The sequence below is a fragment of the Triturus cristatus genome, chromosome 5_2 (genome assembly GCF_964204655.1).
Source record: "Triturus cristatus chromosome 5_2, aTriCri1.1, whole genome shotgun sequence".
Taxonomy (NCBI): Eukaryota; Metazoa; Chordata; class Amphibia; order Caudata; family Salamandridae; genus Triturus; species Triturus cristatus.
The window spans coordinates 775,981,235-776,007,956 of record NC_140588.1 but is presented as its reverse complement, the minus strand read 5'-3'; the positions used below and the strand labels follow the sequence as shown (position 1 = coordinate 776,007,956).

The 26,722-nt window shown below is 43.3% G+C and overlaps 1 protein-coding gene across 3 annotated transcripts in view; it reads right to left on the bottom strand.

Moving 5' to 3' along the window:
- DOCK11 (dedicator of cytokinesis 11) overlaps nt 1–26,722 on the bottom strand; it is a 1,169,031-nt gene that overhangs the window by 47,034 nt on the left and 1,095,275 nt on the right. For all 3 annotated transcript variants that reach the window (XM_085607886.1, XM_085607887.1, XM_085607888.1), the window contains one exon: nt 13,282–13,382. In XM_085607886.1, the coding sequence (XP_085464012.1) occupies nt 13,282–13,382 (101 nt within the window). The remainder of the gene's footprint in view (nt 1–13,281; nt 13,383–26,722) is intronic.

The window sequence follows — 26,722 nt, the reverse complement described above, 5'->3', positions numbered from 1 at the left end:
ATGATATTGAGCATGTGATGTAACTGGGATGTTCCAAGAATAGTGTTTCCTTACTGCACAGATCTCTTTTATCTCAGGTGATTTCAAGCAGTCAGATAGGCAGGCTGGAGTGTGAAGGTGCCGGGGGATTGCTGGGCATGGCCTAATGACATCTAGAGCAGTGGTAATTCCCAATAAGAAGGAGTAACCCTGCACCAGAGTTCCAAAAGTATGCACCCCAAAAGAGTATAGTGCCTCAAGAAATAGTGGGAAAAAATCAATTGTGTGCCAAATACAAATCATCAAATAAACCTAGACTAATACATTCTAAGTACGTGCACCATTACCAAAAGCTGTTGAAGGCCAGCATAGCTCCAGTGCAGAAGAGCGTGAAAAGCTGATTGAGCAAGAATGCAAGGGATGCGGCTGTAGAGAAACATTTATGAAAGGGTGTGGCTGAATCAGCAACACGTAACTCTGCAATTACCACTTGGCGCAGCACGTAAAAAACGTTACATAACACTAGAGAACCTTCAAACAAAACACTCAAAATGGCTGACATTTACACCATGTAAGCAAACAGCTGCTCCTCCAACAGGTAAGTGCAATTAGACTCATTCTCTTGTTGGGGTAAAGTAGTTTTTCAATTTATAGTTTTCGCTAAGCAAAAGATAGTGGGAATTTACTATTAATTTATGAAAGCCTCCTTGATATAAAGTTGGGAGCGGGTTCGTTTTTAAATAGAAGGACATTTTTGTACAAGAAATCTTGATTGGAAGGCATTTAGTTAGATAATATTTTATTTTATAAATATTTATAAATATTTATAATTATACATTTTATTTATAACGATAATGCATAATGTACATTTGGGATGCATAATGTGCATAACAGTTGGATACAGTCAGTAACAATTGAAAGACGTTCACATATGGCTTGTTTTAAACAAAGCCTTAAGCAGATCTAGCATGAAGTTTTTTATGGTTTTGCACATGCTGCAGAGTAAAAGGCACGAGACCCAGATTAGCGTACTTGAAGGGTTGTGAGACTGATGAGGTATTTTTCTGAGTGAGCGCAATCCAACATGGTCAGTTGTTTGCGAGTACAGAGGCATTATTAAAGGAAGAGTTTTATCAATGATCAAGGGTTTCTGTAAAATGCTAGCTTTCGAGTCAATTGTGACAAGGGAAGAACACAGGGATAAATGCAGTGGCGGCCGTAGGTGGTGAGGCGGGGGGAAGGAATGGGGGTTGTAAATCAAAAAAAGAAAAAAAAACACTTACCTTCATGGCGGCCACCCAGCCGCCTGCTGCCTCTTGGTTGGTCTGCTCCCGCAGCCCCTCACTCCTCCGAAGCAGGAAGCACCCAGCTCCTGACTCCCCTACCCAGTGCAGCATTGTGATTGGTTTGAGCACCGTGGAACAACACTCAGATGAGGAATGGGAGCCTGGGAATTTTCTGCACCCATGCTGTAATTCAGCCTGGGTGCAGAACATGCAAAGTGCGCACAACTGTTATGGTCAGCCCAAGAGGGCCGGCCAAACAGTTATGTGAACTTTAGAGCGGTCTGCCAGTCTAGTCCTGCCCCACACCAAGAAAAGCAAAACGAAAATTATAATAACGCTGGTTATTATCATTTTAGTTTTCTTTTAACTACTTCTCCCAGAGCAGTGAGGCGATGCTTCTTCGCCATAGTGGAGGAGCCGCCGCTGGATAAATGTCTGTAGCACAGCACAGTGTCAGCACCTGCAGCCACCAACAGTCAAAGACAGCTGTTTTATTGGTAATTTGACATATGTAGTTAGGTGAAGGAATTGTGGCATCACTAGCTTGGAAATAATTTATCTTTGCAGAAATGGCATGAATATATATATATATATATATATATATATATACAACGCCGACCAACCGGAGTTGGAAGCATCACTTGGTGTTCAGTGGGTCCCGTCACTGCATGGGTCCCTGCGGCGAACTACGATGACCAGAATGCAGTGGGGGAGCAGGCACAGCACAAGGAGCTTCGCACCTTTGAGGCAGAGGAGGGGCGTGATCACGTGACTGGGAGTGGTCACAGCTGATAAAACACCACAGTAATGGACCGCTGACAAGGATACAACTGAAACAAGCACTGAGGAATCCATTTGAAGGAAGAAACGAGTCTGCCAAGTGTTTCAGGGACCCTTTTTATGCTTGTACATTGACAACAAATAGTGCCGCTTTTAAGTCCCCCGGAGCATGGTCACACTTTTTTCCTGTTGGAGGGAGAAAGACTGGTAACTATATAGATATATATATATATATATATATTCCCCCGTTATAGTTAGTTCAGATAACTATAACTCGCGCGCCCGCAATCCTCTGCTCATGACGTCACATATTACATCACTCATGACATGGTCAGTGGCATCACTCATGACATCACTGATGACATCATCCTTGTGATAGAGTGGCGGTTGCACGAGTTATAGTTATCTGAACTAACTATAACGGGGGAAATGTCCACCTAACTATAACATGTGTGAAACCTATGGTTTTTTAAGTGAATTTGCAAGGTTTTTTAAATGCTAATTCCTAACTATAACGTGTGTGAAACCTATGGTTTTTTAAGTGAATTTGTACGTTTTTTTAAAATGCTAAGTGATGTATGTATTATTATATTTTTTTTTTTAAGGATTTTCACTGTGCGCGCACCTTTTTTCACCCTTCGGGGTCCTTCAGTGACCCCCTGACAAAGGCTAGGGGGTCAGGAACTCTCTACCCTGCCCCCTTTTCACGTTCGCCACCTCTCTTTTTCACTGTCGCACCCAAAACAAACAAAATGGCGGACGACACTTCCTGATTTCGACCGATTCGAACGTTGACTGACATGTAACCACCAATCAGAATTACACTCGCGCACGATAGGGTGCGCGCACGGTGCGCGCCCATAGATATTTATGTACTTTTAACTGCAATTTTCTCAGGAAATACTGAACAGATTGACTCCATATATGCAAAAGGCACATGCCTGACCTGAGGACTATCCCTTTGCCAAATTTCAAGTAATTCTGTTCAGCCGTTCGGGCTGTACCTTCGACTAATGGTCCTATGGGAAAATGCATGGGGAAAACGCGTTTTGGGACCCCCCTTTTTTCTCAGCCCCCGCTTGACGAATCACCCCAAGACTTTCAGGGTAGGAGCTGAGCGGAGCGCCCCATTAGTTTTGAAAATTTTGCGAGGATTCGTTAACCGGCGCCAAAGTTATTCAAAATAGAATTTTCAGATTTCCTGTGGAAACACGGTTCTAACTATAACTATCTACTGGCGACCGCCAGTAGATAATATATATATATATATATATATATATATATATATATATATATATATATATATATATATATATATATATATATTACCTACTGGCAGTCGCCAGTAGGTAGTTATAGTTAGGACCACGTTTCCATAGGAAATCCGCAACATTCTATTTTGAATAACTTTGGCGCCGGTCGACGAATCCTCGCGAATTTTTCAAAATAGGTGGGGCGCTACGGTCCGCTCCTACCCTGAAAGTCTCGGGGGGATTCGTCAAGCGGGGGCTGAGAAAAAAGGGGGTCCCAAAACGCGTTTTTCCCATGCATTTTTCCATAGGACCTTTAGACACAGCTACAGCCCGAACGGCTGAACAGAATTACTTGAAATTTGGCAGAGAGGTAGCCATAAGGTCAAGGAAGTGCCTTTTGCAGGTCTGGTGTAAATCTGTTCAGTATTTCCGGAGAAAATAGCATTTAAAAGCATATATATATCTATATGCGCGCAGGGTGCGCGCACCGTGCGAGCACCGTGCGAGCACCCTAACGTGCGCGAGCGTAATTCTGATTGGTGGTTACATGTTAGTCAACGTTCGAATCGGTCGAAATCAGGAAGTGTCGGCCGCCATTTTGTTTGTTTTCAGTGCGAGAGTGAAAAAGGAAGGTGGCGAACGTGAAAAGGGGGCAGGGTAGAGAGTTCCTGACCCCCTAGCCTTTGTCAGGGGGTCCCTGAAGGACCCCGAAGGCAAAAATTTTTTTTTTTTTTTTTTTAAATCGCGGGGGTGCGCGCACAGTGCGCGCACCCTGAAAAACACAAAAAAAAAAAAATTTTACAAAAAAAAAATAATAATTCGCAGGGTGAAAACCAAAAAAAAAAAAAATAATAATTTTTAATACGTAGTTTATTGTAAAATAAATATATAAAAAAAATAATACATAAATAAATTAGCATTTAAAAAACCGTACAAATTCACTGAAAAAACCATAGGTTTCACACACGTTATAGTTAGGAATTAGCATTTAAAAAACCTTGCAAATTCACTTAAACAACCATAGGTTTCACACGTTATAGTTAGCTGGACATTTCACTCATAAAAAACCAATGAAATTCCCCTGTTATAGTTACTGCAGGCAACTATAACTCACGCGACCGCAATCCTCTGCTGATGACGTCAGATATTACATCACTGATGACATATGTGTCTTTCTGAAAAATAAATATTTGTAATATATTTATAGCTAAAGATTAATGGAAGAAGGCATGGGTAAATAAGTGTCTAAATACAGTATTAGCATCAGCAGAGGATTACGGTCGCGTGAGTTATAGTTGCCTGCAGTAACTATAACGGGGGAATTTCATTGGTTTTTTATGAGTGAAATGTCCAGCTAACTATAACATGTGTGAAACCTATGGTTTTTTAAGTGAATATATATATATATAAATATATATATATATGGATATATATATCAAAACCAACAGAATTCCCTCATGTGGAAGAGCCGACATCAGGTAGGTTAATTTCAATCTTTATTGTGCACAAAGGCTGCACACACGGGACAAAAGGTTTCATCCAGAATTCATGTGCCCAAGCCAGACGCGTTTCAAGTCAAGAGACCCTTCTTCAATGGTTGTCGGCACCAAAGTATCACAGCACTGGTTCCTGTGCAGCCACTATATGCTCCATACGCCACAGTGGGCGTGGCCTCACCTACAGGCTTTCTGGTCTATGTAGTTGCACTCGGTTTTCTCAAGTGAGTCCGTGTTGCGATATTTGATTAAAAGTCAATAACATCACAGTGGATTGACGATCACCTTAAAATCATCATGTGGCATTCTCATTCCTTCATGCATGAAAACTACCAGCCTCAGCGGAAATGTCGAGTGAACATCGCCTTAGGAACGCTGTGCTCACAGCGGGGCTCTTCCGCGACCGAGGAGGCCGCTAAACAACAAAACCAACAGAGTTCCCTCATGTGGAAGAGCCGACATCAGGTAGGTTAATTTCAATCTTTATTGTGCACAAAGGCTACACACACGGGACAAAAGGTTTCATCCAGAATTCATTTGCCCAAGCCAGACGCGTTTCAAGTCAAGAGACCCTTCTTCAATGGTTGTCGGCACCAAAGTATCACAGCACTGTTTCCTGTGCAGCCACTATATGCTCCATACGACACAGTGGGCGTGGCCTCACCTACAGGCTTTCTGGTCTATGTAGTTGCACTCGGTTTTCTCAAGTGAGTCCGTGTTGCGATATTTGATTAAAAGTCAATAACATCACAGTGGATTGACGATCACCTTAAAATCATCATGTGGCATTCTCATTCCTTCATGCATGAAAACTACCAGCCCTTCTAATAGCACAAGAGAGACTGAGTTCTCCCCAGTCCAGATGAAAGAGACAAATGTATCAGATTATGTGCATGTCAGTTGCCATATCACCAGCTTAATAGTGCTTTATTAAGGTTCTACGCTCTGTAGTGGGTTATTAGAGAGTAATAGGAGCTGAGTTTATTATTTATTAAGACAACATTTTGATAATGTTCCAGGAAATTAAGGAGTTAGTGAGAAATTTAGAACTGTGAAGGGGCCCTTTGAGTGTTTACCTTTCTTGATCAATCAGGAGGAGTTAGCGAAGCCAATTTCAAGTAAACTCAGTTCATTCTTCACTGAAGGTAGCCAAAAAGATGATCACGACAGAGATTTGAGTTGTTGTCAAGGAAAGCTTCAGTAACATTGAGAGCTTGTTCATGGGTAACAGGCTTCTTTTTGTTATCCACTCAGACACTGTTCACAGACCCTTTGCTTTACAGTGCTTTACAGAAACTGAAGTTAAACGGCTGGAGGGACAGACCGTCTTTTGCAGAGAGATGAGGTGATATTGACAGAGGAATTAAAATATGAACTTATTGGTCTTTTGCTAATTTGGAGGCATTGAATGGCAGATTGGTTTTTGAAAACATTCAGCCTTTATGTTGGAATTGAATGTGAGCTGTTACGGGGGGAGCCAGACTGGCTCAGCGCGAGACAGGTGGGATTTAGACTCTGGAGGAAAGAAATCGCATATAACACAGAATCTTCTAAATGTATCATGGTAAATTGGGACCTACCAGTGAAACAGTACCACAAATAACCACTGAAAACACTATAAAGTAATTGCAAGGGAGCCTCAACATCCTAATTAAGATATTGAGGGGCTTGTTTACGAGAGGCTTGCGCCGCCGGAGCATCATGTTTTTTGACGCTCCTGCGATGCAATCCTCTCAATCATATCTATGAGGCCACGCTAAACCACTCTGCGTGGCTTTGCATGGCATCATAGATATGGAGGAAGATAAAGCAGCGCAGTTGCCTTACTTTGTGTCCAGAAGGCGTTCCATGGGCATTGTGGAAGGTTTTCCCATGCAACTCCCATGGATTTTTAGGCAGCTCCAGATTTGCTCAATCACGTAAACCTAGGGCAGCCCCAAAACTTTACGTCTCCCCAGAGCAGATGTAACAAGGAGAAATATTTTTATTTCTCTGCTTTTTTACTCTTTCCATGTGTGCTACATTCTGCACTTCACATGCAATGAGCAAAACACCTCTTGGGATTGTTTTTGTACAGGAAGGTGCCCATTCCTGCACAAAAGCAATCCTGCCTGCAACAGAGGCCCTTGTGCACCATGGTGCAAGGTTGCCTGCGTTGGCGCTCTGCTGCAAATTATACACCTGCACAGGGAGAAAGGAAAGGAATGCACAGTATTTTATTAATACTGTGCATTCCTGCCCTTTCACATTGGCATAGGGCAGCACAACAGAAGACTTGCGGCACTGTCCTATGCAAATTCCTAATAAATGAGGCCCATTTAAAATACAAGATTTTAATACATGAAACTGCTCACAGAATTCATAAATTAATACAGAGGGAGGGGATACGCCAGGGTTCGTTTGGCAAGGTGTACTGTAAATTAGAACTGTAAGCCATGCGTAGATGAACAAGAAAACTTTATTGTACACAGACTGTCCTGGCAGGTAGTGGCACCTCTCGCCAGTTTACTTCAACCACTAATGGCCTGCAAGGCTATGATATGACATACCACCAATTCAGTGTGTGTTTTACCAACTGCGAGTGCTGCATAAAGAGAACTCCTTCCTTTATTTACAAAATATAATTTACACTACGCAAATTTTGAATGCTGAGGTTAATGCTGACAATAAGATGAACCTTAGGAGAGACACTATGAATCTGAAATGTTATCTAGATCTAAATAAGGGAAGTGGTTTAATTTACAATTGTTCACGAAGTTGGAGAAAGATAAAAAAAGGAGATGCTATTGGTAGAACAGCAGTAGGAATTTGTTTGCCAGGCTCGGCGCTCAGAGAAGGAATGAATAAAAGTCTGTGATATTGTTCTTGTAATCTCCTCTAAGACTAGGTATTAAGTTAATCAGTTTGATATTGGACACCAATTTTTCTGAATAAGACTGACACCAAGAAAACACTTGGTCCTGATTTGAAACACCTAATAAAGGATCATGTCATTTAAGCTGGAAATCTCCCAGGGTTGGTGAGGTACCACTCAAAAACACCCTGATGGTCGGCTAATTGGGGATTTTGCCAGTATTTACCAAAAACAAAATGAAGAAAGTGGTTCTACTAGTTGTTTTGGATTAGCTAAACAGAGATTGTCGATAAGGGGGCAGACAGGCCAGGTGAACAGCATTGCCTGAAAAACTTGAGTTAATCATCTACTGAAGTGCAAATATATATTCCAACTGTTAGCAAGGGTGATAGATTACAGTATAACTGACAACTGAAGATATGTTAATATATACAGAAACAACATGCACGTTATGACTATTGTCTGGATCCCTAATGCCAATTTTTATGTTTAGGAAAGCACAGATCATGCGTATGCGCAATGACATATGCCTGTCTCACGGATTCCGATATTATTGGACAGGTAGGGGTGCCCAAAGCACTACCCTCATAGTGGCAGAAGGCTACCACCTTCACAAAGAGTTAACAAACGTGGTGGAGGCAGCATACTGGGTAGTGATCAGTAGTACAGAACAGGACCTCTTGACACTGTGTCACTGGAGTGAGGCCTCCAGGCTCACTCACCTTTTTAAAAGTTCCATTGCTACATCAGGTAGATGTGAAGTGCTGTGCTGCGCAGCGCAGGAGTAGTGACTCTGCGCTCGATGCATGTTTGGCTGGGAAGGGTACAGTACAGGGATAGAGCAGTATTGTGCAGTGCATGTGTGGATAGTGCATGTTCTGGGTGGGTGTGTATGCCTGAAAGGAATACAACACATGCGAGATGTAGTACTGTGCAGTGAGAAAATGGAAGCATGTGCTGGGAGCATGTGTGCTTGTGTGAAGTATTAAGCAAGAAGGGTGAAGTGATGTGCAGTGTGCAAATGGCGAGTGTGAATGCTGGCAGTGTGTGCATTTGCAAATAGCACACCCTGGTACATATAGAAAAGCTTCACTGATGAACAGTGCACACGGACTGAATGAGTGAGCTGAACATATGAGTAATTGTAATGGTACAATGGATTGAGGTAAAAACGCTGGGCAGTACGTGTGCTGTGAATGTACACAAAGCTGCATTGATACATTACTTGGAGGAGCCTTGGTTCCATTTTGGAATGCCCATGACTCCCCGTTGAAGACACAAGAGTAGAGGTATCCCCTCAGACAAATCTGTGTATTTCCTTATTCTTGTGAGCTGGGTAGGCAGCGGAGGCTACTCAGCTAAGGTGGAGAAGTTGTCACCCCACTGCTCTCCAAGCGGTTCAAGAAGGGAAAATAAAATGATAATGATGCAGTGTTATTATCATTTTATTTTTCCTACTGCAGTGGCTCAGTTGGTTATGGGAGGACCGTGACGCCAGAGCACTGCAGGGGGGGGGAGTGGCGGGAACACTCTGTAAGTGCGCATGCCGCTTTGGCCGGCTGTCTCGGCCCGGCCATATCCCCATGGGCAATTTGCTTGTGCTCCACCCAGGCTATATTACAGCCAGGGTGAATAACATGCCCAGGCTCCCACTGCCTGTCTGAGGGCCAAACCACGGTGCTCAGACCAATCACGCTTCATTGCAGTATTGTGATTGGCTGGCGTGAACCTGGGAGCCCGGGTGCTTCCTGCTTCCAGACTCGAGGTGAAGAAGATGGAGCAGAGGCGGCGGTAAGCTGGCCGGCCGTAGCCAGGTGTTTTAAAAAAATATATTTTTCATTCCCCCTCCCCGCCGTCACCACTCTGGTCTGGTAGCAGCCGCTACTGTGGGCAGGATACACTGGAGGAAGAGATAAAGGGACCCTCCTTTTACACTTTGAGAGCTCGCTCTTGATTCAGTGATAAATCACAAGGAAGGAGCCTGGACACATCTCAGGAAGTAGATTGGGCTGATAAGGGAATCATAAAGAGTGTGGGCTGGGAGCCTGGGATTATCCTTCGGATGCACATAACACTGTGAGTGACATCCAGAAATGAACTCTGGTCACTTATAAGAACTGTGTTGTGGGTCAATCCACTTAGGAGTCTTGCCTGCTATGACAGACATGGTTTCAAGTGAAAAGAAGAAAGAGAGAAGTGTCAACTTCAAAAGATGCAGAACTCGAACATGAAACTGCAAAGACTCAGAATCAAAATTACACTTTGTTGTCTGGAAAAGGAAGAAGGGGAGGTTAAGACTTAAAATATTGTCATCTGCCAAGCAGTCAGATGGGCTGTGTAAGAAGGGAAAGCTCTGCAAGACTTCTGCCTGTGGCTAAGGCCTGCTAGTCTCCCTGGTGGGTGAAGTGAGCACCAGGGCCTACCTGCTTGCCAAGACCAGTGTGCCCTGTAAGGAACAGGAGAGCAATGGAGGGAGCGAGGTCCAGTGGAGAGCCCTATCGAGAGAATTACATGAGCAAAGTGTGAGGAGAATGGCTGCACACTTGTCGAGTCATTGCACATGTGCTAGAGTTGTTCAGTGACCCCTGTATGCAGGCAGAGTGCTGCCATGACCTGAGCTGTGTAGAAAGCACTGTGTGGAACTGCCACCCCTGCACTGCTTTGACGCATTGACCCCATATGCCAGAGGGGGCCACTGTTGAATTTATTTGGGCCAGGAGCATGAAACTTGTATTTTCCGAGATGGATGGCTCCATATGTGAGGAGGGGTTGCCATAGTGGGAGCGATCACACCAGAGGAGTCTGAGCCAGACTTAGGGTAACATGGCAACCCTGTATGCCAGGAGGGGCTGTTGGTACCACCATGGCCAAGAGTTCGGATCATTGCCCAGATGGGAGGAGGATTGCTGTAACTGGAAGTTCATGCTTGCACACAGCGAACTGCCCCTGACAAATTCTTTGAAGACTGCAAAGACACTGCAAAGGACTTTACACACTCGTGGAAGCTCTCCACACTTGTGGAAGCTCAGGTCGGGAGGTGAAGGATCGAATCCCCCTATTTTAAGAAAGGTGACTTACCTTGTGTCTGCCGGGTGGGAGCAAGTCTGATCACTGGAAGGAACTGCTCAGAGGAGCGATCTTCGCTTGCCAAGTCCAGCCATATGAATCTTAAGGAGCCAAACTTCTTTGAACAGCATCTGGACTCAGGAGCGCCCATTGAGGGGGCACCAGCTGCACTCCTGAACGCCTCTATACCGAGGGACCAGGTAAGACTGGAACTGGGCCTTTGAGACCTCGCTGGACTTGCTACTAATGGTGCTGTGTTACTATAGAGACTTTTGAATAAATCTTAATAAGTCAAAGGGGATCTCCTGAGTACAGCCTACTTGTACAAATTTTCTGGATGTGTCCACCAGTTTCTCAGGAATAACCCCAACCATGGTATAAGAAAAGGGGTGGGACAGGTATTTGTCTGACCTAGTGCTCTAACCTCAAGGCGACCGTGTTATTGCTCATGAATGTAGTTATTATTTTGCATGTGCAGAGTGCGAAATAAAATACTTGCTTTGCTTACAAAAGTAAGTATTCAACTGGACATTAATTTATGGTAAGTACTGTGTGCGCTTTGAGGTAGGAGTAATTTTCACTTACCTGTTGCTACATTTTCATCCCTGAGGGAGCCTTGACTGCTCATCCAAAGCTATCAATAAGAGTCATGTGCAAAAGAAGTACTTAGCCCAGTTGATCAGGACGGTCCTAGGACAGCAGCAGTAAAAGGCCTCAAACACCAGGTTTAGGACAAGTTGCCCCTGCGTGACCCTCTGAAAAGGATTCTGATAATGATCTAGGATTCCAGAAGATAGATCGTGAATGGAGTTCTCATCTATGTAAGACTGGTACAATTAAAAAATGTGTACCTATATTGTGTAACTGCTCTGCTCTACTACTTGTTTAATTTATTGTTTTGTTAAATATGCTGTTGGTATGATTTCCATGAAGTGTTTATTAAGTAAAATCTATTAAATAAAAATAATCTAAATCATACTCTTTGAGCCTCTTTGGTGTAAAATTCTTTGCAATGGATTGCTTCTTCATGAACTTTGTTTTGCTCTTCAGCATCATACTCCAACTTTTATAATTTTGCACTTCTTTTCTGTCACAATCCTTCTTAGACTTTTCCTCTCTTCTCTCCCCTTACATCTGCACACCATCCTCATTCACTATCAAAACTTTCCCTACTCCGTACTCAACTGTTTTCCATAATGACAGTGATTCTCGTCAATTTCATTTTTCTATTCCCCCCATGGGTCTGCAATATGATATTGTTCCTTTTATTTCCTTCCTGGTATTCTTTGCTCTCATTACAGAAACTCAAATATAGACCTCTTATTAATAAAGGGAATCTGCGTTTAAGGACTCTGTTCCCTCGTCCACCTTCAGGTGGCATGAGTCATCATAGGACCCACTCCTAACTAATATCAGTTGATGGAGACACTAGAGGAGTCAACCTTAAACCATAGTTAAGTGAGTTCTTCCGGTGACTGTAATTGTTTCATCAATAGAGGTGGGTTGCAAGGGGCAGAAAAGAAAGTTTGAAACTATCCTCTGGTCAATTATTCCTTTTTTTGAGATTTATGATTGGTAAGGTTACAAAGCCAAATGCATATCCATAAAATCAACACAGACATAAGGTCAAAAAAGGCAAGGATACATACACAGACCAAACTTTGCAGTGAGTTTTGAGAAAATGTCTAAATGTTAACCTGGTTCCTCCTTACAGGAATTACATAATTTTGGTATTGCATTGTTTGGAGAAAATTTAGATTCCTTACATTTCAAATGTCAGCTTTTCAAATGGAACATTATTTGTATGCATCCAGGACCTAGGTTCAAGCTCCATAACCCAGGTGTAACCCTAAATTTACTTCATTAATTTTATTTTGGGGGCTTCATTCTTGTAATGTGCTACAAACCACTGAGTGCTAGTCTCAGAGGGCTTGTTCATCCTTAAAACACTGGACTCGATTCTGGTCACGTGGTAGGACACACCTCTGAAGAATAGCCACATTGTGTTATAGTCACAGAGAATTGGAAATGCTGTGCTTAATAAATAGTTTAGGAGACACCTGCTGGTTCCTGTTTGCCTCTCGGAAATCAGGACACTTACTATCTCCTGGTGTACCCCAAAATATACAGCTTTTTAGGGAAATACAGGGGGTAATAGAGTCAAAGAACTTTAAGAAATGTCTGAGGGGTCCTTAAAAAGGACATGTATGGTATGAATACTTTGAGTGAGCCATGCCAAATCTACGATGAGATGAGGAGTATCCAACTGAGAAATCGGCAACTCAAAAACATATCAACAGTACCAACGTATTAAAGAGAAACACTTGGTGCGGGTGGAATCCAGAACATGGAAAGGAGTCTTGTGTCCTTTATTAAGTGAAATATGTATGGAATGCTGAAGGATAACTATGTTGTCACTGTGCCTGTGCAAAATTTGATAGTAGTTCTTTCAGAAATGGAAGAAACGTATCTGACTATGTCCTAATAGAAAAGGGGAAAGAATATATGGCTTCAAAACACTTTTCAAATGATCAGGCAATATGAACTGACAGACGTTGGAAACTCACCTGAAGATGTCTTTTAATTCATTCACTTTTTTATTCGGATATTTGTTGGATCGACTCTCATCAAGAAATGCCCTGGCATATGCCAAGGGACCAGCATTTACCTAAAATACAAAATGATTTACAATTTTGATTCATGAAAAAATTTAACACTTTATCTTCCGGGTCAATGTTTTTTTTTTTTTACATTAAATCACCTAACTATTCTTGAGGACTGGTAACAGTATAGGCAGATTTAAAAACTATTATCAGAGTCCTAATGCACATGTAGCTCTTGTGCATGGCTAATCTCGTTCTTCTGTACATTCCTACCAAGCTTTACTCACAGTCAGTTAATATAATGTATAACTGCTTCATACTCTTATATTCAGCTTCTTCTCAAGTGCATCACTGGCACATGGTTAACTGGCCCCAGGCTAAATTTCATACCAGCAGACTAAACAGCTTGACCACACCAAGAACCTGCTTAGGAAAGTATATCAAGCTGATTTTACTTAAAGGAAAAACATGGTGTATGGTGCATGGCATATGTAGGTCCCCTACTGGTTGTTTCATTGAGGCATATCTCTCAAATGCGAAAAAATCAACCATAGGGCTGGCACAATGAGCATCGTTTGCTTTATGACAGGCCAAATCATGACTAAACTAGTGAAAATGGAAAGCATGTAAAAGTTGACAATTAATTGTTTTAAAGGATTATTCTTTTTTTTTTAACAACTTTATTTGAAGTTTTAACAACCTCACATAGGTCATAGCCAGCTCTCATCACGAACCAATATATTCAGTTATAGGGTAGAGCTACATCATATAATATAGATCATTTCCACATATGAGAACAGGCTTCATATCTGCTGGGACATAAAAGCTACATTATCCAATCCCACTCTTCGATAGACCCAACTCTCATCCCTGTTACCCCTGGGGTAGAATCTCTCCTAGCCTCCCAGAGACAGGAGCTATCGAAAAGAGGTTAGTCAAATATCTCAGCTCTGTGTACCAAGTTGGGAGGACAAGGTGCACATATGTCCCTCTTAATATACATATGGAAGGGGGTTCATACCCTGTCGTAGGTCGGAGGTGTATCCCTAAAGGTGGCTATAAGCTTTTCCGTTGAGTGGATCGTCCACACTTTGGCCTACCAGATTGCAGTTGTCGGCAGGGATTGGCCCCTCCATCTTTGGGAAACCACTAGCCGAGCCGCCAAGAGTAAATGAGTCAGTAGTATGCTGGAGCAGGAAGACGGGACACCAATCCAGCTCTGCTAAGTACCACACATCAGGTGTTAGACTAACGCATTTTACTGCTGGTGTGCCCATCACCACACTAAACTGCATTTAGGACACATTGAGGATTATATGCTGTTAAAGAAGCCTGGCGAGCTTTTGCACTTGTTGTTCAGTGCTACTTTGTCTGACCCAGGCAAGTATTAGCTTTCTAACCTGCTGTCCTGGGCTCAGTGGTTGCTCTGGTGACTGAGACTCTTCTCCAGTCTTGATGTTTATACATGTCGTCCTTGGACCCTGCCCCACTGCATGGGACAGCTCCTGGTGTCCCCCTCCCCTCGGAAACCCACCCACCACGATGGACAACACCCAGAACCTCGGTATCATTCTAGACTCCTCCCTCACCTTGACCCGCCAGACCAACGCCGTCGCCTCCACCTTCTTCAACTCCCTCAGCATTTTCCGCAAGACCTTCAAGTGGATCCCCCTGAATGCAGAAAGACAGTCACCCACACACTCATAACCAGCAGACTGGACTATGGTACCGCCCTCTATGCCGGAATCAACAAAACCCTGCTACATAAGCTACAAACCATCCAGAACACCGCAGCCAGACTCATCCTCGGAACCCCCCGACATGAGCACATGACCCAGCACCTACGAGACCTCCTCTGGCTACCCATCGAGAAGAGAGTAACCTTCAAGCTACTCACCCACGCCTACAAATCCCTCCACAACATCGGACCCAAATACCTCAACGATACAGTCTCCTTCCACGTACCCAAAAGGAACCTCCGCTCCGCCGACCTCGCCCTGGCAGATACCCTCGCATCGGCCGAACCAGAGCAGGTGGAAGAGCCTTCTTCTACATCACTGCAAAGACCTGGAACGAGCTCCCAGTCAACATCAGACACTTCCCCACTCTGCAGACCTTCAGGAAGAGCCTTAAGACCCGGCTCTTCGACTGATCTGGAGCTGCATACCCTTCCCCCGCCCCTCAGGCGCCTTGAGGCCCTCACAGGTGAGTAGCGCGCTTTATAAGCCCCCTGATTGATTGATTGATACATTGTTTCTGGGACGAAACAATAAATCTGTTCTCTGGCAGCATCTTACTCTAGGAGACAACTGTAGATCTGGTGCAGGCGAGGTGTCTCTTTCAGAGACAGAGAGAGAGAGAGAGAGAGAGAGAGAGAAAGGGAGCTAGCTTGAAATAACAGCCAGCACAGGGCCCAGGCTCACGTGAATCTGATGTCTTCTGTTGTTTTTTGACACGCTGCTGGCTGCAGGTCACTGATCAAGACTGAAGCTCCATTGTGCTACTGTTGACACCTGACCTGTGGACACTGATTAACTGGTCAGAGCTAGCAGCAGGTGCTGGCGGGCACAGCGCAGGAGGCAGAGGAGTCACTGGCTCTCCCCGCTCTCTGCTCTCCAGTCCCTCCCCCCAGATTTTCCTGGCCTTAGCATACATTGACTGCACAGCCTCACCGCTGCTGCTGTAGCAGCCTGGTGTCCCTTGTTCAGCCCACCTAAAGTAATTGGAAGACACTCTCAAGACAAGTGCTCAGCGTGCCATACACACTCTCCAGGTACTACTGGACTGCAGGCCTAGTCAGTGAGTCACACACACTTTCTCTGAACTGATGTTCACTTGTCTGATCTCAACAGCATGTGCATTAATCTACGAGGCTGCCATTTCAATTAGTTACACTGTTAATCAGAGGCATGTTTTTTCTTTACATTTCAGATGTACAATTCCACACAGTGATGTAGCTCAGATTTCATCTGGCTTAAGCATCGCTTTTATCTGGATTAAGCATCGCTTTATTTTTGTGTTTCAGACAGACTGCATTTAAAATGGCATGCAGATTTTGGTGCAAGTAAAAACATATGGCACATGAAACATGAAATGAGGCCTAGTCAAATGCTTTTTAAAAGTGGCACTTTTGGTGCATGAAAAGGGAAAGACATGAAATGAGGCCTAGTCAAGTGCTTTTTAAAAGTGGCACTTTTGGTGCATGCAAAGTGAAAGACATGAAATGAGGCCTGGTCAAAATGCTTTCAGTCTGAAATGCTTTCATTTAAAACCACCATGCTTAATTTTCAGTGTAGAAAACTCGTGATTTCAGTTTCCTCTTTAACTTTGAAGATAAGATCTACACTTCCTATTCCCTTCTCAAGAGAACCTGGCTTTGTTGCATATTTAGCCAATGCATATTCAGTTCATAACACATCTTTTTATAATGTGTATTAATTAATCAACCATGCACCAACACTACATGTGGGGCAAACGCATTTTGCATGAAAAGCTATCTAAAACATTAGAGCATGTTGCTATGATTATGTATTAACTGTTTGCGCTTTGAAAGTCTGCACTAGAGCATGTCTATGCTTTGTTGTACATTGCACATTTTTGCATGTTGTGCACAAATTACAGATAAGCTGCTTTAAACTAATAGCTTTTGCTAGGTAATAACTAATACAGGGTACTAGTATGGGGGAGGTAAACATAATGGGTTTTATTTCATAAATTAAAATTCTTTTGTGTTTTGTTTTACTTTTGGGCCCACCATAAAATGGCTGCCTAGGAATCCAGCATGGCTGAGAATTGTTAGCAGTGTGCTGAATGAGAGACGCATGCGCAGAAGATTGTGCCAGCTGCATGAACTGCCAAGTGCCTCAAGTGAAGACACATGGGTCAAGGCCACAATGAACTGTACACTCCTGTCATCGTGCCAATGTACCAGTGTTTGTGGGAGAGTGTCATCCCTGCGTGCGATGTGAAAGCCAGAAGGAAATAAACGTATACATTTTTTCTATTAAATGTTGCAAAATTTGTATAATTATTGATGGTGAAACATATGACTGTATTAAGCCTTAACGCTACCTTTGTTAAAACCGGTATGAGTTGGATTTGCAATGAGAACAGGATGATGAGACCCTCATGTCACCTATTCTAACCAATCACAGTGCAAGTTTCTACTGAAACTGCAACATTATTAGTGTAGTCAGCCACGAATTAAAGTATAAATAAGGAGGCGTGTCGGACTAGAAGAGATAGGAGGAGAGAGGAGAGGGAGCAGATGAGACCAGACATCATATGGGTTAGGTACGTGAACGTCGCGGGTGCAGCCTGGGAGGAGATTGCATCCGAAGAGAGATAGAGGGAGGTGGGGGCAGAGAGGCATAGGCTAGCCTTGCACGTCATATATTTGGCAAGGCAGATCACATTCCTCTGTGGTCTTGTGAAGGGAGGGCAGCCTCTCTATGTGAGAGACAGATGAACAGACCAGGGCAGAGAGAACAGCTGATGGAACAGGTTTAGATTTAGATGCAAAAACTCTAAGTTTATGCTTTGACTATAACTAACTAGTTTTGAAAAGATGTATTTGTCTTATGCATTTATTTCTCTTTATGGGTGATGTTTGCCAATTATTCATTATTGATTAGCCTTGAAAAACTCATTCTTGAATTATATTTTCCTGAACTCTTTAAAGAATTCGGACTGACATTTGATGCCTCATTCCCTTCCTTTATGGAATGCCCTGTATTCAGTCTGTAATATGTTCTGTATTAATTCTATTTATCCTATTTTCAATTCTGTAACCTGATTGATATTTGACTAATGAATAAAGGGTCAGAGAACCTTAACTTTTAACTAGAAAATAAAACTGTTGGACTTAGCCCTTTTTGCAGGGTCATCCCTGAACTTTTTGCCTTCCTCCTGTATTTTTTCTGACCTGTTGTTGGCTGTTTTATGACTCTGGGCACTTTACCACTGCTGATCAGTGCTAAAGTGCATATGCTCTCCCTATGGTAAATTGATGTATGGATTAGTGATTCCATGATTGGCTGGTTTGGTTTACTTGTCAGACCCTAGTACAGTGCACGGAGTGTGCCCAGGGCTTGTAAATCAAATGCTGTTGGTGGGCTTGCAGCACTGGTTGTGCCACCCACACGAGTAGCCTGTAAAAGTGTGTCTCAGGTCTGCCATTGCAGAGCCTATGTGCATCTGGTACTGCCATGTTGACTGGGCCAGTGCACCCACTTGCCAGTCTATAAACCTTCCCTTTTCTGCAAATTAGTCACCCCTATGGTAGGCCCAAGGGCAGGGTGCATTGTAAGTATAAGGAGGACATGCCCTGGTGTGTGTGGCATGTCCCAATAGTGAATTACAGCCATTTTCGTTTTTCACTATTGCCAGGCTATCTGTTCCCCATAGGCCAGAATGCGCAGTTTGATTATTACACCTTATAGTCCTAACTAATTCGAGTTTAGTATGCCTGAACTCAGAATGATGAAATACATCTTTTAGTGAAGTTGGTTTTAACATTCTGTGTTTGAAAATACCACTTTTAGAAAGTAGGTATTTTCTTGTCTAACCATCCAAGCCTGCCTCTGCTAGGTTGTGTATTCCTTGTCTGGAGTTTGAGTGACAGGGGCTGGGGGATTCCAGGAGACAGGGTGAGTCAGCACAGGACTGAATAGAGAGATCTGCATGCAGATGGGTGGGAGGAGTTGCACCTGCGACATGCATAGGGTCTGTGCCTTCCCTCCACAATGCTGGCTCCACCTCCTGTGGTGCGTCTGACGTCTACCCTGCACTGTGAAAGGAAAGAAGGAATCTTGTCAACAAAGTGCACCAGGACTGACCAGAACTGGTTTGGACTAGGCAAAGGCCTCTCTGCCTTCAGAGAACAAAGACAAACTGGGTATAAATATTGGGACCCAAACCCAAGAGCTTTAGATCACTTTGGGAAACAAGAAGACACCTTTGCTGATGAGAGGTACCAGAGAAACTGGGGAGAGACTATCCCTAAGCTTGAGGGATTGGCCTGCAATGGTTGCCTGACTGCCAAAGAGAGGAGAATGAACTTTTGTGTATACTTTATTCAACTTTTGAAGGATCTCCAAGGGCTTGAGAAAAGAGCTTGCCTCCTGCTGAAGTCTCAGGGACAACAGACTTCACCAACCAGCCCCATAAGGGTCTTTTGGAAGTGCTGTTTTGCAAGGCTTTCTGAGGGACTGCGTGTCACAAGGAGCTGGAAGCCCGACTCACGAGCAAGAAGCGTGTCGCCGAAGTGCCGCTTCACAATGAGAAAGTGCATCGCATCGCCGGAGAAGAGAATTGACGTCGCATCAGACGCTGCCGCATCACTGGGAAGCGTGTCGCAGGGCCTGTCGCGGCCCAGAAAAACCGTTGAGTCATCGCAGGGTCCCCAAAGCGCCTCGCATTGCTGGAGAAGAGGATCGACGTCGCATCAGACTCCGCCGCATCACCGGGAAGCGTGTCGCAGGGCCGAAGCATCTCGTATTGCTGGAGAAGAGGATCGACGTCGCATCAGATGCTGCTGCATCACCAGGAAGCGTGTCGCAGGGCCTGTCGCAGCTCGTATCGTTGTTGAAGCGTCTCGCATCACCGGATCACCGGAGAAGAGGATCGTCGTTGCAGCAGACACCGCCGCATCACCTAGAAGAGTGTCGCAGGGCCTGTCGTGGTCCGCATCGTGTCGTCATGCGTGCTGCATCGCCACGGATGCGCAGTAAGAAACTGACGCATCACCTCCCATCGCAGAGATGAACCGACGCATCCCCTATGCAGCAGTAGGGACCTGACGCATCACCGTTATTGAGTGTAAGGAACCGATGCATCACCTTCCCTGCAACACTTTCATTGTATAGCGTTATGCATCTTAAGGTACATTGAACTCAAAGTGTCGCATTTTAACATCTGAAGTAAACTAAGCTAATTCTACCATTTTAAGTACAGTATTGTGGATTTTTGTCGTTTATGGTCTGGTGATAAGTCTATTTAAAGAATACTTATTTTTTATATAAAACTTGCGTGGTGTCCATCTGTAGTGTAGTCACTTGGTTACTGTATGTGTTCACAAATGCTTTACACACTGCCTCTGAGATAAGCCTGTCTGCTCGGGCCAAGCTACCAAGGGGGTGAGCAGGGGTTATTTCAGGAGTGTACCCCCTTACCCTGACTAGACGCAAGAGCCCCTACTTGAACAAAGGTACCTACCTCTGCCAACTAGAGGCCCCCAAACCTAACAAAAACCATTTAAAATACTCACAAATCTCTTTATTGGCTTACATTTTAATTGCATTTTGATTTTTCATGTTTATGTAAAGTCTCCTGAAGGTGATACACGGTGGCAAAGGTCCATCACCTTTGAAGTGGTAAACTAGAGGTAAATGAGGTTTTGCATTGAGAAATGACTGTGAAATTACCGCTGGATCAGTTTCTGGTAGCAGATGTAAGGTTAACACCATCACCAAAAGGAGCATAGTTTAGTTTAAAAGCCTAAATAGCGCTAGAAAATAATTGCCCTAGTTAGATAAAGGTCCAAGTCCTGATTCCTGATTCCAATGCTCAAAACTTGAAGACTGGAAAAGCAGTACTGGAAGGTGATTCAAGAAGGCGATTGCTGGAGTGGTGTGAGTATCAATAGGGTTGTGAAATGTTGTTAATGTGCTAGGATGTATTTTTAAAGTGTTGAAAATAGTAAGGGGTTTGACTGTTGGTGAACATTTTGCTCATTTTTGACTTGATGGTTTTATTGATTATATTGGTAATTTCATAGGACTGAATTTTTGATTATTGATTATATGTTCTTAACATGAAAAGTTAGTGTTGTGTTTTATGTTGTCTGGAAACACAGGTACAGTGATACCTGGAAATCCCGGGAAGGAATAGCGGGTGGTAAATGGAAGCCACAGTGCAGGGCTGGCAGTGTTATAGTAGAGACTATTTTCTGTGTAAAAGTGAGCGTGATTGATAGCAAAGTGTTTGCTGGTGAAACTTTGGTGTTATATCACCTAGAAAGTGTAACACTGAAGAAGTAGCAGGTTCTTCTGAGCTTGAGTGAAGGGTAAGCAGAAGGGATTTATTCGCAGTGTTTGAAGAGTAAACGGAAGTTCTTACTTTGTGAAGAGTAAGCGGAATGTGTTACTCACAGTGAAAATAAATCTATTGTTTATTTAGTGGAACAGGCAAGGTAGCAAATGTTTTTATGTTGTTACTAACAGAATTTTGATTACGAAAACTCAGAAAAATATTGCCGTAAGATTTTGTTTGAGAGGGTCCGTAGTAGGAGTTGAACTGACTAAACTTGAAACTGACAGCATTGGAGAAAAGAAATTGCATTGAACTATTGCGGAAATGAAATTGTTTGAAGGTTTACAGAAACTGTTGGAAGGTAAAGTGAAAAATGTGTTTTTAATTGGTGATGCTCCTGAAGGAACACCCGTGCATTTTATGTCTACCAATTTGGGACAAAATTCATGTATGTGGGTTCACCAATGGTGCAAGATTATTGAAAAAGAGGGTCCTTTGAGGTTTCCAAAAGATGGTACTTTTGAATTGCAAATCATTGACAAATTAAGGGAAGTGTTATGTGAAATAAAGACACCATCTAGAGCTGCACAATTTGAGGTCTTAAGCATGTGGGAAAAGACAGCAAGAGACAAAGCAAGTGAGGATAAAAAGGTAAAGCACCAGATACAGGAGAAGGGAATTAATGATAAAAAGCTTCAGATAAATAATGATTCAGGGGATGAAATAATGGATTCATTGTTAACTGAGTGTCTGCCACTTTATGTGGTTCCCATTAAAAAATACTGATATTATTGTACCGGTAAGTACTACAGTGGCTACTGCTTCTGTTAAACACAGAGAAACACAGACTGAAAGAGCTGCGCAGACATTTCAGATTGACCCACTACCGGTTGATTCAGCACTGACAGTGATACCTCCAAGTGTTACTGCTTCAAATGTGACAGATTCAGTCCAAATATTACAAACTACAGATGCACAGGCAATGCTTAGAACAATTGTGACTGTCCCAATTAATATGGTCCCTACTCAAAAGGTTCAAAGAGCTGCAGAAGGAGTGTTTTGTCATGGTTTATTTCAGAAACTCAGAATTCACATATTATTGAACAGAAATTACCCCCGACAGTCCAAGCACTGAAAGGTGGGGGGAAAATGGTCTTTACAACATCTGCAGCCCAGGATAAAATTAATATATTTGAAGATGGGATTTTTCAAACCTGCTGTGAAGAAGCAGCAGTGCTTAAAAAGATAGCGAGCATGGGGGAACAAATTAACCCAGACCCTGAAAAAGAGAAACAGCTTAGTGTTTTAAAATCAACATTGGAACATGAAGAAATGAACAGTCCCTGCTGATTAAATCATGAAAATATGAACCAGTGGCAGGAAAAATAATTAATTTCCCTGAGTAAGGAAACAGCTACATGTGCAATAACTACACGATAGACTGACTAATTTGGCTCAAAAATATGAAATTGATGTTTCAGGAAGTTTTCCATCTCAGAAAAATTCAGGGTACATATGAATGATGAAGCAAATGCGAAAATGTGTTCTTCAGGAATGCAGTTGCACATTGCAGAAATAATAAAATATATTTTCAAATGCAATGGGTTTGAGAAACTAGGAGACAAGTAGGCAAGAGAACATGAGAAGAAAAAGAAACCACCAGACCTTGTTGGGCAAAACAATAAACATGATGAGGGAGAAACTTTTGCTTACTCATTGAGAGAAAAAGAGAGAGAAGAGCATGTTCATGTGCCACGGAACCAGCGGCGTCACTATGGGGGTGCGGGGGGTGCGGACCGCACCGGGTGACACCCTCAAGTGGGGTGACACCAACAGGGCCCGTCAGGGGCCGGTTTTAGGGCGGTGCGACCGGGTGCTGGCTTCCTGGGGGCGCCGTGTTTGAAAGTTTATTACGCTTTTGAAGCACCTGCTGCAGCGTTTCTTTCCACCAGCAATTACCAGGCCTCACATAAATGTCAAGATAACTGGTGTGATTAATTATCTTCCTGGAGAGAGATCAGTGTTTGGTAAAGTTGAGGTTTTGACTTCGGTGAAGTTAGTGCAGAGGGTTAATATGCCTGCTGCAAAGAACGTGTGCCAAGTAGATTACAGAGTGCAGATCAGCAGGTTACTGCTTTCAAAAGATTCATCCTTTTGTTGCAATTTATAACTTAAAGTCCTAATATTCAACAGTGAGCTATTAACTTTCATCCTAGAACTGCATACACACTGCAAGGTATACATTATTAGAACATTGATTAATGTTGCAAAAAGGGTTAATTTGGCTAGAAATAGATTCTTATTATTAAAGAAAACTCCCAACTATGCTGTTTCTTTTTCGACTCTGCGTTTGTGCTTCTCCACACCAAGCACTATACTGCCTACCAGTATGGATGTCATGTGACTCCTACACTTTCAGTCCTTTGGTTTATGTATCATTTCTATACACGGATTTACACACCTATGATGTGTGTGTGATGCAAAGTGCTCGGACACCCTACACTGGTATGAGTGGCGCTATATAACTAATTCAATGCATCTGAGAGAGTGCGGTTATGGTGACTTGGTCACTGTTAAAGGGTGCTAGTGAGAGAATCCGTGGTGGAGGTGGTCATTGGGGGGGCGCCAACAAACATTGTCGCACAGGGTGCCACCAGCGCTAAAGCCGGCCCTGGGGCCCGTGTGCGCAGAGCAACCTAACCTTTTAGGAAGAGGACGTGCCTGTGCGCAGTGCACACTGTCTCCTCTCCTTTCTTTTATTTGCTTCCCTGTGAAATGGATCAAAAAAAGAAAATCACTTTTGCTGGAAATCAATGTCGTATTTTTCTGACATTTAATTCCAAAATGCAGCATCAGGAATAAAAGTTTAAAAATATGAAAAATAAATAACTAAATAAAGTAAGACAGAGTGGTAGCAAACTGTCCAGATTGATTTTTATTCACACCCAAACACATTAGCGCCACTTTTACAGAGTTTGCCAGTGAAGCGCTATTTTTGTTGTCTTGGCTTTGTTTTCCCTGGGCTTGGAACTAGTGCACCAATCCTGGAGGTACTGCAATGTGAGGATTGAAAAACAAAATTTGTACTGCTGCTCTGTATCTAGGGATGTTGTCTTTTTTTACCATACTGCTTACGTTTTGTAAGGATATAAGCAATGGCCATTGAAATGGGTCCATTCAGGGCCCTGTTGTCATGTCCTTAACTTTTCAGGCAAAAGCACTCACTGATTTCTGAACAGTGAGTGTAAAAGCGTTAAGGTAACCATGTTGTTCCTGCTTACATTTCACATGGTTTGCAAAATGTTGCATTCCCTATGATTGTTTGCTTTTTCCAGGATGCTGTCACTTTTTTTTGTAGGCCACATATTGCTCTTGCCCAGTGCGTAATTTAAATTGAGCCGCATCCAGGTGTTTATAGCTGGCAACAATTGGGTTGTAGTTGAAGGCAGTCTGAGTTTTTCTCAGTGGGGCAGTATGGTGTTCAGTGGGGGAGTGGATGTGGCACTATGGCCAGAGCTGCTGAATTTGGAACTGGGGAACCAGGTTCAGCCTTAATAACCAGTCCGCCAGACCACTCTCCTGAGAGAGCACTATCTCATGCTAGACCTTAGAAGGCTTCGCAAGACATTAGAAGCCCCGGTGTCGTAGCACCAGCAGGTGGACCCTAGCATGACAAGTGTAGGTTAACCTTCAAGGCTTGTCCACCACTATTCATACTGAAGTTCACCTCCAGTTTTGCGGCAGGCCTATGAAGCAGTACACCCTAGAACAGTGACCCTGTCACTGAGATCACAGGACCCTTGAGCAGCGGCGTCACTATGGGGGTGCGGGGGGGTGCGGACCGCACCGGGTGACACCCTCAAGTGGGGTGACACCAACAGGGCCCGTCAGGGGCCGGTTTTAGGGCGGTGCGACCGGGTGCTGGCTTCCTGGGGGCGCCGTGTTTGAAAGTTTATTACGCTTTTGAAGCACCTGCTGCAGCGTTTCTTTCCACCAGCAATTACCAGGCCTCACATAAATGTCAAGATAACTGGTGTGATTAATTATCTTCCTGGAGAGAGATCAGTGTTTGGTAAAGTTGAGGTTTTGACTTCGGTGAAGTTAGTGCAAAGGGTTAATATGCCTGCTGCAAAGAACGTGTGCCAAGTAGATTACAGAGTGCAGATCAGCAGGTTACTGCTTTGAAAAGATTCATCCTTTTGTTGCAATTTATAACTTAAAGTCCTAATATTCAACATTGAGCTATTAACTTTCATCCTAGAACTGCATACACACTGCAAGGTATACATTATTAGAACATTGATTAATGTTGCAAAAAGGGTTAATTTGGCTAGAAATAGATTCTTATTATTAAAGAAAACTCCCAACTATGCTGTTTCTTTTTCGACTCTGCGTTTGTGCTTCTCCACACCAAGCACTATACTGCCTACCAGTATGGATGTCATGTGACTCCTACACTTTCAGTCCTTTGGTTTATGTATCATTTCTATACACGGATTTACACACCTATGATTGATTGTCTCTGTGTAATGTGTGTGTGATGCAAAGTGCTCGGACACCCTACACTGGTATGAGTGGCGCTATATAACTAATTCAATGCATCTGAGAGAGTGCGGTTATGGTGACTTGGTCACTGTTAAAGGGTGCTAGTGAGAGAATCCGTGGTGGAGGTGGTCATTGGGGGGGCGCCAACAAACATTGTCGCACAGGGCGCCACCAGCGCTAAAGCCGGCCCTGGGGCCCGTGTGCGCAGAGCAACCTAACCTTTTAGGAAGAGGACGTGCCTGTGCGCAGTGCACACTGTCTCCTCTCCTTTCTTTTATTTGCTTCCCTGTGAAATGGATCAAAAAAAGAAAATCACTTTTGCTGGAAATCAATGTCGTATTTTTCTGACATTTAATTCCAAAATGCAGCATCAGGAATAAAAGTTTAAAAATATGAAAAATAAATAACTAAATAAAGTAAGACAGAGTGGTAGCAAACTGTCCAGATTGATTTTTATTCACACCCAAACACATTAGCGCCACTTTTACAGAGTTTGCCAGTGAAGCGCTATTTTTGTTGTCTTGGCTTTGTTTTCCCTGGGCTTGGAACTAGTGCACCAATCCTGGAGGTACTGCAATGTGAGGATTGAAAAACAAAATTTGAACTGCTGCTCTGTATCTAGGGATGTTGTCTTTTTTTACCATACTGCTTACGTTTTGTAAGGATATAAGCAATGGCCATTGAAATGGGTCCATTCAGGGCCCTGTTGTCATGTCCTTAACTTTTCAGGCAAAAGCACTCACTGATTTCTGAACAGTGAGTGTAAAAGCGTTAAGGTAACCATGTTGTTCCTGCTTACATTTCACATGGTTTGCAAAATGTTGCATTC